At 46.7% G+C, this 12,679-nt stretch overlaps 1 protein-coding gene across 1 annotated transcript; it reads right to left on the reverse strand.

Annotated features, from left to right (window-relative positions):
* Nucleotides 1-832: 832 nt before the first annotated feature.
* Nucleotides 833-3,771, reverse strand: edn2 (endothelin 2). The gene is made up of 5 exons (XM_076171511.1): nucleotides 3,583-3,771; nucleotides 2,969-3,125; nucleotides 2,735-2,854; nucleotides 2,284-2,361; nucleotides 833-2,163 (listed from the first exon to the last, which is right to left on the reverse strand). The coding sequence occupies exons 1-5, from the start codon at nucleotides 3,650-3,652 to the stop codon at nucleotides 2,064-2,066; spliced, it is 525 nt and encodes a 174-aa protein (XP_076027626.1). The 5' UTR covers nucleotides 3,653-3,771; the 3' UTR covers nucleotides 833-2,063.
* Nucleotides 3,772-12,679: the final 8,908 nt, after the last annotated feature.

Here is a 12,679-nt window from a genome sequence, read left to right on the forward strand (position 1 = left end):
TTGAAGAAACTTCTGCAGAGTTTTTGAGCAGCATCTCTTCCTCCTCTCCTTCTCTCTCTCTTTCAAGGTCACCTATGTAAACCTCATATTTGTTTCCACAGTTCCTCTCTGAGCCCGTATGTAGCGGAGCGTCCCATACCAGCACACCCTTGTGTCTCTGTGAGTCAGTGTGTATTCCATGGAAGCACGACCGCAACAGTTCCCTTCATGGTTCCCTTCATGTGCCTCTCTGACTGTAAACTGCTTTAGGTTTCACTATTAAAACAGTTTAAAGTGAATAAACCTGCTTCTAAGCTTCTTCTATCTTGTAGTTCAATCAGGGACTTTCCCTCTTCTTCACCTTGCCTCACCTCTGAAGCTTTTACATGGAGCAGCTTCCTTATGAAGGAGGAAGCTGTTTGATCTAAATATTATTCTTAACTGATTAAAGCCTCCAGACATGTAGCTCATACTTCTAACAAACCATTAAGACAGCTCTTACGCAACAAATCCCCCTTTGAGCGTGACCTACCTGATCTAATGTGCCTTACAAATAACAACCAAAGTTCAAATCTGACAATCTCATGCTCTCACAGGCTTTCATCAAACCTGAGTGAAGGTTTGAAGATCATTCAGAGTTTTATAACAAGTAAACAATAAGAATAAGCCCTTAGAAGCATCAACCAATAGGAGTGAAGAGTTGATCTGCTGTCTGTTTGATGATGATGGTTTGATGATGATGGATCCTTGTGTGTGTGTGTGTGTGTGTGTGAGCGTTCACATCAGTCAGTGTAAAGTCATCAACCACCAAGAGAGTCAAGAAATGAATCAAAGCTGTAGAAACGTCTTTCTCTTTTGTATTGATGTTTATTTCCTGCTACAGATTCAGCATTAACGCACACACACACACACACACACACACACACACGCATATAAATACATCCCTGAATAAGTTAGAGAATAAATAAGATGTTCCATGTACAGAAGCTTTAAATCAACAACACAGACAACAAACAAAACAAACCACACACACACACACACACACACACACACACACACTGTATCATCATCACATACACACTCAGTTTGTGTTGGAATAGATGGATTCACTGCACACACACATTTATAAACCCAATATAAAGACAGATCAGATTGCTTTTGAAGAGTTTAGCCGACGGTTGGTGGTGATTTTCCCTCGGTGAATGATTTGAGGAGTGAAACCATCGCTCAGGAGCAAACCGCTCTGCCGTCTTGGCAACCGCCGCTCTATTGAAACCTTCCGTCTTATCTTCAATCAAAACCTTAAGCAGGATCTGTGCAGTAAACACTTGAACAATGAAGCCACTGTGGTGCTGATAGAAAGTCAATCAGTGCGTGTGCGTGTGTGTGTGCGTGTGTGTGTGTGTTTGTGTGTGTGGCAAAAGGCTGTGACTCCTTAATCGGATACATTTAAAGAGACGACCTTCATGTCACTGAGGTTAGAGAGAGGGAAGAAGAAGAAGAAGAAGCTGCCATGTTCAAGTATTTCTTATTCATCACAAAGCAATTTACCAATTAACCCCTAAACGTTAGGATGAAGATTCAGGCTCTGATACAGAGAGAGAAGCAATGAAATGACAGAGGAGAACAGGACAAACAGCACACACACATCCTCTGTCCCTGGCAGGTGAGAAAGCCGTCCATCCCACGGCCCAAACACACACACGCCAGCCCCGTGTCCGCTCCTTACACGTGACAGTAACGGGCCGAGCGCTCGTCTCAAGCTCGTCTTCTGTTTGGCTTCGGCCTCCTTGGAATGCAGAATGTTCGGAAAAGCTCAAGGATTTTCCAAAAAGGCTGAGCGTCTCCTCCGCCCGTGAATCCTCCTGCCGTCCACATCCAGGGAGGTCTTGGTCTCCTGCCAGTCTGCAGGAGGAGAAACGCTCTTTTCTCCTTTAAACACTCTTTCATTATCAGCCTGGCACCGTGGCAACACTTCATCCCAGACACCTCCCTGTCCTCTCAGTGCTGCTGATGCTGCAGCTGGATGGATCAGCAGGTAAAGGCACATGTCAAGTGTCCGGTGAGCTCGTCTTCCTCCTCCTCTACCTCCTCCTTATATTCTTTAGTCTGTTGACGTGGAGGGACTTTGTTCTGGTGGACAGAAGTTCTTGTGCCGTCTCCGTGTTGGACCTGATCACTGATCTAAAGAGAGAACAGCAGAGGACAGGTCAGACGTGGTTCAGATGGACTGTAAAGTGTTTAAATATGTAACTTATTAGGTGATTTCATGCTTCAAACAGTAAATCTCTTCTTCTTCTTTACCTGAGAGATGCCAGCAGTTTGTGGTCGTTGGTGTCTGATGAAGAGCTTGAGACGACGACACTCTCAGGCTTCTCAGAGCTGTGGACAAAAACAACAGTGTTAAAGGACGAGGCTAACCCCTGGAGAAGGTTCTGTGGAGTATGAATGTGAGGAATCTGGAGGGTTCTTCCACCAGAAAGGACCCAGATATCATCTAGACGGTGACTCAGCCTCATTGTTGCTCTGACTCTGAGATGTGACAGCTAAAGTTTCATATCAAAGCCTTCCACACACGTTTCTCTCTCTCTCTCTACACCGCCCTCATACTCGGCTCACATTATCACGGGCCTAATCATTCTCTCCGCCTTGTCTTTCACGCCCGTATGCAGTGGAAGGAGACACTGATGCTACTCTGATCCGGTGTGAGGGAGGAATGTGACGGCAGGAGCAGAGGTAAGAGGAACAAGCTCACCTTTCCTGGCAGAAACCGGAGCAGGTTCTGTCGGCCGAGCTGGCACACTCACACCGGGCGGCAGAGCGGCGGCGGCGGCGGCGAGACAGGGGGCTTCCCATGCCGTAGGGGAGGAGCTTACTGTAGGAGGGAAACACATGAGGTCTTAAGATAATGTCTCTCTGTGTGACTGGAGGTCTCAGTCCCGTGGTTCTGTCTGGTCCCGGCTCGTCCCGGCTCGTTAGCAGGACTCACCTGGGCGTGTTGACCCAGATGATATCCAGGTGGCAGAAGTAGATGCACTCCTTGTCCAGCCAGCTGTTGCAGGAGCAGCGTTTGGTCCTGAGGCCGTGCGGCTGAGGAGGCTGATGAGTCGGCGGCTCGGCCCGCTCCGATAAGGGAACTCCCCAACCTTCAAACACCACAAACACGGCCTGATTACAGAAGTGCTGAGTAATCCCTCGCCTCGCCGCTTTGATAAACACCTGGGCAGTCTATCAAGGATGATGTCACACTCCCAGATTAAAGCATGTAAATGAAAGAATGATCGAGTCTATCTGCTGGCTCACACCCTGAGCTGGGCTGGATCAGGGACTGGGAGCTAGATTAAGCTGCTGTGTGTGTGTGTGTGTGTGTGTGTGTGTGTGTTGTGGTTGTAAGAAGGTCGAAGGCTGCAGCATTACAATGTGTAAGAATGGAAATCTAGAGAAAAACCCTTATTTTGCACAATTTCTCTCTGACAAAACCTCTTTTTCTTCACATCAATCAAAACCTGGACCTTTATTTTGAAAAACTGCATGAATTATCAAAGCATCTTCCTTATTTCCCCCCCAGTCTCAAACCTCAGACAGGCTCAAAAAGTGACTCACCTTCCTGCAGACAAACACAGAGGAGGAGAAGAGCAGCCAGCGTCCTGATCCTGATGGGAGCCATGGTCATGTTAAAGTCAGGATGCAGTATAAACTCAGAGGAGCGGAGGAGCGGAGGAGCAGACGGATCTGTGGAGTCCTGCTGGGTCTGAGAGGAGCAACAGGTGCTTTGTGTTCCAGTCCCAGCCCAGGCCTCTACTTATACCGGCTGTGGGTGAAACTGGGATGCTAGGCTCCTCCCAGCCACTGTCTGTTTGTTACTCTACACACACACACACACACACACACACACGCTCCACCTGCCCCACACACATTCCAGCAGTGACCCTGGCCTTCCTATTAGCGCCCTCGGGAGGCAGAGCAGGGGAAGGAGCGCTTTACAAGGAAGTGATGCCACGGATCAGCTGCTCCACAGATGAGGGACGAGGCTTTGATCGTTTCAAACAGAGGAATCTATAAAATGATTCAAGGCTGCATAGAAACTATTTAAAGGCACGTTATCCCTTTCATCGTTGACAAGGAAGTAACGCGGAGCCTCCATGTTATCAGGCCTTCACTGCACCGACTGCTTCATGTCTGATCCTCTGCTTTTAAAGGTCAGGTGGAGTGAATCTACGGGGTTAAAGCAGCCAGGACAGACTTGATGTAGGTGATGAGGTCATGTGGGGTCAGGCCAGAGAGAGAGAGAGATGCTGAGGGGTTACATGAGCCACACACAGATAATATGAAGATGATGAAGAGAAGGCTGCGTGAGGGAGGAGGAGGAGGAGGAGGATGATGTCACTGCACCATCATCCCACATGACCACAGCACAAAACACAACAGCTCAGCGTCTTCATAACGAGGTGTAGAGGTTTATATTCTGTTTCTCTCTCTCACACACACACAGACACACACACACACACACACACACACACACACACACACACACACACACACAGACACACACAGCCGCTGCATATCTCTTCCAGTTGACAGGAGCTGATATCATTTTCCAACTGGAAATCTTGTCCAGCCGCAGGATTTGAGAGGAACCAGGCCACACACACACACACACACACACACGGTGCTGTAGTTATGTCATACACACGCCTGCAGGTGGGTCTTCTTCCTCTTATCAACACAAGTGTGGATTATGGAGTTCTGCGGCTAAATCCACAGTTGTGTGCAATCAGAAATAAGGAGTGCAGTGTGTGTGTTTGCGTGTGTGTGTGATAAAGGGGAGAACTACGTGCTGTGATTACGTTAGAATGAAACTCAAACGTAAGGCTGCCGGTTACGCAATCTGCTCAGATCATCCAACAGAGAATCAGATCAGTCTGTTTATACTTTAGCTTCTGTTTACATTCATTTCTCTACATTAAAGAATCATGAATCTTCATTTTAATCTATAAATCTCTACATTACTCCAACACTCAAATACATTTCTATACTTTTAGTACTAATAGAATGAACAATGAGTCGTTTTAAAGTCAGCAAAGTTGGAATTTTAGAAATGGAGCCTTAAGGAGACTAAAGAAGAAGAATTAACCTTTAATGTTTTCAAGTGGTGGCCATCAAAAAAACACAAAAACAAAGCAGGGGAGCTCCTGCGTCATGCAGGATGAACTTGGGTTGATTGGAGCGTCAGTGGAAACCCAGATGAAGTTCTCCATTAAAGACTGAATGAGTCTGCAGCCAGGCGACAGTGAGACGGAACAACAGGAGGAAACAACAGAGTGTGTGAGGAAGTGACAGAGAGAGAGAGAGAGAGAGAGAGAGAGGGAGAGAGAGAGAGAGAGAGAGAGATGCCACCAAGCACACAAACATTCCAACAACTATTTGTTTCAGTGGAAAGAAAACAGTCATCTAGAGCAAATATTTGTCCAGCAGAGCAGATTGGATGAATGTGACCAATCTAAAGAGACATCCCCCCCGCCCCCCGCCCCCCGCCCCCCGCCCCCTCTTCCTCTTCCTCTGCTGCCTTCTGTAGACAAGGCAGCAGAGGAACACAGTGACTCTGCAGTGGAAGGGCAGAAATGTGGCCTTATCTAGTTCCACTTCCGCTTAACACTGAGGGCGACAGAGGAATGTGGGCAGGGCCATGACACACACGCACACACACACACACGCACACACACACACACACACGCACGCACGCACAAACAGACAGCAGAACGGTGAATTCCTGCAGGCCTGAGGTGAAAGGAATGGGCTGTGACACAACGACACACAGACAAGGAAGGGACCTGAACACATTCAGATCAGATTCATCTCAGATTAACAGGAACTGAAGGGACAAAAGGGGGGAAATCAGCTTTGTTCAACCTCCAACATGAGACTAAAGAGCAGTGAAATCCATATATGTCTCCTTTATTGACTCTTTATTGCTCCATTATCTGGAATGTGACAGCACATCGCTAAACAATTCATTACATCGTCACTGTGTTCCTCTGAAAAAAGGTGAGCAGGAAACAGGAAGTGTCGCATGTGTGTGTGTGAGGTAAGAGAAGGGGATGCTGCAGTGACTAACACACACACACACACACACACACACACACACACACACACACACACAGACCCTGTTATGACTGAACAGATACTGGGTGAAACTCAAAGCTTTGATCAGACGATCACCTCAGTCATCAGGAATGTGACACTTTGATCTCACCTGGGATCGTTTGAATCACTTAGGATCAATCAAAATACTTATCAATAGGAAAACTCAAATCATAAAGCTGTGTTGCTTCATGTGGACGTGACAAATCTGAAGAATGTTAGATAATGGTATTGATCATAAACTGCTTCCTCTTCTTCTGACATTATTATAGAAAAGGAAGTCACGAGAAAATGCAGTCAAAGTTTTGCTCATAAGACGTAACAATTGTTGATGTTCTATTATTTCAGATTTGCACATGTCATGATGGTTGATTGACAGATATTGATGCCTCAGATTGGTGTCACAAATGGACTTAAACACACACACACAAATCTGTTCTATCACTGTGGACACAAACATGGAGCTCATGGGACCTGACAGTAAAATCATAGAAACATTCACTCCAGAGCACAACAGGCTCAATACTACCAACATTACTTTGTCAAAACTATGTTATTCTGCTTTGTTGTCATGGCTACTGGCTGTGTGATTCTATGCTGTAGATGAAGACTGCGTGATGTGTGTGTGACTGTGCAGCAGCGCGTCAGTGTTAGTCTCTACTTGTGTTCGCCTGCCATCTAGTGGTTATATGGCTCACCTGCAGGGCTGGGAAACACAAACGACCTCAACACCCACAACAACAAAGAGGACAGAGACACTGACAACAACTAAAAGAGAGTGGAAACCAGCAAAAACACCAAAACCAGCTAAGAGCTTGCTACTTAAGAGCTGCATGAGTCCTACAGAGATGTGAACGATGACGTCACCCCTTCATCTGAGTCACAACACTCACAGGTTTTCAATTTCAATTGCTGCAATGATCTTAATTTTCCCCCGGAGCCCAGCTGGAATTTTCTTTAATGCAAATGTTACTCTGGTTAGGTTGAAGGTAAATGTTGACAGAATCAAAAGCCTGTTTTTGCTCCAGAGGTAGTTCTTCTTCCTCTCCTCCCCATGTTGTGAAGCTAAGTCATGTTCCTGTTGCAGCGTCTCTGTATTCCCTCAGTGAGCAGAGGAAGGAGTCTGAGCTCTGTAGTTTGACTTTGTGATACATTTCCAGCATAGTTCAAAGACGAACGGAGTGATAACTTAATCAGCACATTAATATTGTCATTGTCTGCAGTCTGAGAGGAGAACGACACAGAACCAGAATCCAGTGAACCTCGGCGACGCCTGGCTTGTTTCCCACTTATCCTCCTTTATCAAAGCTGACGCCTTCACTTAGAGGTTTGTCACAATTCCACAAAAGTCATTTGGACGGGGAAACAATGAACAAAGGTGGCACAGCCTAGTCTGGTTACCTAGCAACACAAGTTAATCTGCGGCCAGCTTGCTAAATGAAAGTGTGTGTGTGTGTGTGTGTTTTTTTTTTTTTCAGGCTCTTTACTTTCAGACGAGGACACACTGCAGCATCATCACACTGTGATCGGAGGTCAGAGGTCATCAGTAGACGCTTTGGAGCCAAAAAAGGAGTAGAAGTAAGAAGTAGAAGTAGAAGCTCCGCCCTCTAGTGGTTACAGTTGCTCATTACAGGTTTGTCACTGTCCACGGTTCTGAAATCTCCTGTGTTTATGGTAATGTGTGTTAAAGTCTACATATGAAGTAAAGCCTCATGTTTAAAGCATAAGCCTGGTTAGACAAGCAGCCAAACACATGATGACAGTAGAGGTTGTGGGTGCAGTTGCAGCATGTTAGCTGTAGGGGGCGGCGTCTTTCAGCCCTCCATGCTCTGCTAATCACAAATCACAGGATTTAGCCGCCTGATTACTTCAGAGCAGCAGTATTCTTATTGATTGACACTGTTGGCTGTGTCATGCATGCATGGAAGTGTGTGTGTGTGTGTGTGTGTGTGTGTGAGTGTGTGTCTGTAGTTCAAGTGCATAGACAAGCCTCTCTGTCATGCTCAGTGGAGCCAAAGAGCAAGAACGCTGCTGATCGTGTTGCTATGGCAACATACACTGGAGCAGGCACTTGTCAGGTTGTGTGTGTGTGTGTGTGTGTATGTGTGTTTACCCACATGTGGCGTTGTGAGTGTCCACTTGGACTTGAGCCAAGACAGGGAAGGGGAAGGAGTGTGTCAAGCTGATGTTTTCTGCTTCCCCTCACAGTGTGTGTGTGTGTGTGTGGGAGAGGGAGAATGACACTTTTAGCATAGCACGATAGTGCTTTAGCAGTTGTGGCGGTAAATGGAGCTCTCACACACACACACACCTCTCCTAGCAGGGAGAGTTGAGTGGTTGTGTAGAGAGTGTGGCTGCAGCATGGGGAGGCTGAGAGGTTCAGGCCCTCGGCCCACATTGGCTGCTCTCATGGACAGGAGAAACACTTTAGAGTGTGTGATTGCATGTGGGTGTGTACATTTGTTCCCCTCTGAGGTTACAGACTTTTACACACTTGGCTTAACAGGTAAGACACAAAGTAAAGGCCAACAGCCTGAAGCGGCATCGGCTTCAGATCAGTCCACCAATTAATACATCAACCAGGTAATCCAGCTGTGGGAATTTATGTAAAGGTTATGTGAACACGGGAAAGCTCCAAGATACTTTGAATGAGGGAAAACATAAGGTTCAGGGCTGCTCCTCTAACCATCACACACACACACACACACACACACACACACACACACACACACACACGTGGGGTAGATAAATCATTCCTTCATCAGGATTCTTCTGGTTCGTTCTCTCTTGTCCACATCATGAGAGAGGACTTGTGAAGCTCTGCTCTCTGGGTTTCTTCCCTCTTCTCTTCCACTGGGAGCCACGGCTTTGCTGACAAAGGGGAGCGAGCGAGAACCAGGAGAGGTGCAGCCGGAGATAAGAGGTAAAAATAGACGGCTTCTCTCTCCTGCTACACACACACACAAACACACACATAGGGGGACACCTGTGTGTTGCCGACCACCTGAGGGTCTTTGATTCCTGGTGTGCTTTAATCTGCGCTGTGCACTCGCCTGCCTTTGAAGTGAAAATCTGTCACCTTCACCTCTCTCTCCCTCTCTCTCTTTCTCTCTCTCTCTCCCTCTCTCTAGCTCTCTCTCTGGCTCTCTCTCTCCCTCTCTCTCTTTCTCTCTCTCTCCCTCTCTCTGGCTCTCTCTCTGGCTCTCTCTCTCCCTCTCTCTCTTTCTCTCTCTCTCTCCCTCTCTCTGGCTCTCTCTCTGGCTCTCCCTCTCCCTCCCTCTCTTCCCTTATTCCCTTGACACACGCAGACAAACAAACCACAAATGGTCACCACCTGTTATCTTTGTCATAGTTAATGTAGATCCAGAGCTCAAGCCCAGCTCTCTCTCTCCCTCCCTCTCTCTCTCTCTCTCCCTCTCTCTCTCTCTCTCTCTCATTCATATATTCTAATCTATTGGGCCTGCGGCGAGCTGCACCTAAATTTATCCCGGTGGTTATTTCGGGGCCTTTGTAACATTCATCATCTTCTGTCTGCTCTAACACATTTATATCTTCAGGAATAGAAAGAGATTTTCAACTTTGTTCGTCCACAGAACACTTTTCACAGAGGAAGAACAGAGCAGAGATGTTTATGTGCTTTAACCGTCCACTGGAGACGATGTTAAGAATGAGACGGGCACAGATTTGAACTGTAAAGCTTAAAGCTCATCTCTTCTGTTTGTTCACTTAGGAGATCAATAATGACTTAATGTTCATGAATCCCTCCTATGTTTAATGACAGAATGTTCTTCTACTTATCCATCTAGATTACACACAGGTCCATTAGAGAGCACACGTGTTTATCAAACATAATAACAGTCTTTTGCTATGATTACCTTGAGATCCATGAAGTTATTGTGCTGTTATTGTTACATCTTCTTCTTTTTGTCATCTAATTGTGTTAACAGAGTGAAAACATCTCTGTGTGAATGTTTCCTCCTTCCTAATCATTTATGGATCACTCTGAGTTATCCTGATGACAGAAAGACGTGACCTCTTCTGCGTCTTTATGAGTTGTTAAAGCACCACAGAAGAAGACATGACGCCTGTGTTCAACTTTCCTCTCTGACGGTTTAGTCGTTTAGACGTTTAGTCTGATAAGCTGAGCCTAAACTTTCACAAAGCTCCAACAACTGAAGTCTCAAATACATTCATCAATTCCAACTTCCTCTTCCTCATCCCACCTCCTCTCTCATCTCCTTTCCTTCTTCCTTCATTTGCATCACCTTTTCATTCTAATGTATCCTTCCACCTCGTCCTGTCCCTCTCTCAGTGAGACGCGGGTGTGTCCTGTGAAATGGCAGCCAGCCATGACCCCCCCCTCTCTGTCACCATGGAAACTGGGTCAGCTTCATCGTAGCCAAGGCGGGGAAATTTGTGCGTCGTCCTGTGTGTGTGTGTGTGTGTGTGTGTGTCTAAGTGACATATCCGTGCAGGTTGGGGCCATTCCTGAATTAGACAAGACAGGGGATGAAATTCACTGTCTGTGTGTGTGTGTGTGTGTGTGTGTGTGTGTGTGTGTGTGAGAAATAAATAGATTGTATGAAATGAAATTGTGTTCAGAGTGGATCGGTGTCATAATCATGTCACATTATTGTATAATGGTGCAAATCTATCTCATGGCCATAACACTGAGGCCAGAGTCATGTTGCTCTGTAAAACAATGACATCATGATCACACTCCATAATCATACAGCCATTACAATAACGACCTGAAGAGACAGAGGATGATCTTCACCCTGTGTGATGAAGACCTACAGGTGCATTAATGTGTTCAGAGTCTTACTCTTTCCCCTCCCTGACACACACACACACACACACACACACACACCCCTCTCCTCTCACTAACTCATTACCTCAGCTAATTAAGGATCTGTCAGACTGCCTCTCCTCCCCTTTTCCATCCTCCCTCCATTTACCTCTTTTTCTTTGCCCAGATCCTTAATTTTCTTATCAGACACACACACACACACACACACACACACACACACACACACACACACACACACACACACACACACACACACACACCCCTTCTCTTCTGCTCTTTCCATGGGAAGGCACTGGAGTGGAAGCATCATCTGATTCGAGGTGATCGTCATGGTTGCCTGACCGCCACTGACCCCCTCCCCCCTTCTCCCGTACCCCCCCACCCCCCCCTCATCTCCCTTCTGTCTGCTCTTTTTTAGTCTCTCCATGATGAAGTGCCTCCCAGCCTGAGGCTCTTCATCCATTGCTCGTCTTACAGACAGAGTCATTAAAGCCTCAGCTCCGTCTACACAGGAAACAAGGTGAGAGTCCAGAGCTTTAGGAACAAACGTGACCAGAGAACGTCACCTGTAGCCGAGTGTGTGTGTGTGTGTTTACAGGACGAGCTGTCTACAAACATTGATGTACCTGTTCTTCCTCTTCACGCAGCCCACTGAGTGAAAACAGGCTGTTCCACCTACTGCTTCTATAAGAAACATCTAAACTAAGTATAGCTTTGTGCTGTTTGAGTGTGTGGAGGCAGAATCAGAGAGAGAGACAGAGACAGAGTGAGAGTCAGAGTGACACCCCCCCACATCATTTGCATTTCAGACATGATTGACAGTGACTCTGTGGTGATTGATGGTGCTTCTTGCCCCCTAAGCAGGAGAACAAATCCATTTAATGAGGATTTCAGCAAAATCATTAAAATGTGTTTTCTACAAACAAACCCTGATTGTAGCTTTAAGCTGCTCACTTGAAATGTGTGACACGTCCACGTAAACATGAGAGAGAGAGAGAGAGAGAGAGAGAGAGAGAGAGAGAGAGAGAGAGAGAGAGAGAGAGAGAGAGAGACCGACCTGACTGCTGATAGGTGGACACATCTTGATGCTCCTACATGGAGTTGATCTCCCTCCATCAGCAAAGTGATTATCTAACTGTAACCTGCTCAACTGTGACTCTTACTTTGTCACTCTGGCTCTCACTCTGACTCTCACTCTGACTCTCACTCTGTCACTCTGACTCTGTCACTCTGACTCTGACTCTGACTCCCACTCTGACTCTCACTCTTTCACTCTGACTCTGTCACTCTGACTCTGTCACTCTGACTCTGTCACTCTGACTCTGTCACTCTGACTCTGACTCTCACTCTGACTCTCACTCTTTCACTCTGACTCTGTCACTCTGACTCTTTCACTCTGACTCCGTCACTCTGACTCTCTCACTCTCTCACTCTGACTCGCTCACTCTGACTCTCTCACTCTGACTCTCTCACTCTGACTCTCACTCTGACTCTCACTCTGACTCTCTCACTCTGTCACTCTGTCACTCTGACTCTCTGACTCTGACTGTCACTCTGTCACTCTAACTCTCTCACTCTGACTCTCACTCTGTCACTCTGACTCTCTCACTCTGACTCTCACTCTGTCACTCTGACTCTCACTCTGACTCTCTCACTCTGACTCTCACTCTGACTCTCACTCTGACTCTCACTCTGACTCTCTCACTCTGTCACTCTGTCACTCTGACTCTCTGACTCTCACTCTGTCAC

Source organism: Genypterus blacodes, unplaced genomic scaffold, assembly GCF_046128005.1.
Source record: "Genypterus blacodes isolate CSIRO-AG114 ecotype Tasmania unplaced genomic scaffold, CSIRO-AGI_Gbla_v1 ptg000258l_1, whole genome shotgun sequence".
NCBI lineage: Eukaryota > Metazoa > Chordata > Actinopteri > Ophidiiformes > Ophidiidae > Genypterus > Genypterus blacodes.

Bases quoted from the DNA above. Each gene is read 5' to 3' on its own strand.
- edn2 (XM_076171511.1), bottom strand. From the start codon at position 3,652: ATGACCATGGCTCCCATCAGGATCAGGACGCTGGCTGCTCTTCTCCTC. The intron at 3,126-3,582 runs GTGAGTCACTTT...TGGTGTTTGAAG, and splicing joins CTGTGTTTGTCTGCAGGAAG to GTTGGGGAGTTCCCTTATCG. The intron at 2,362-2,734 runs GTGAGCTTGTTC...TTTTGTCCACAG, and splicing joins TCCGGTTTCTGCCAGGAAAG to CTCTGAGAAGCCTGAGAGTG.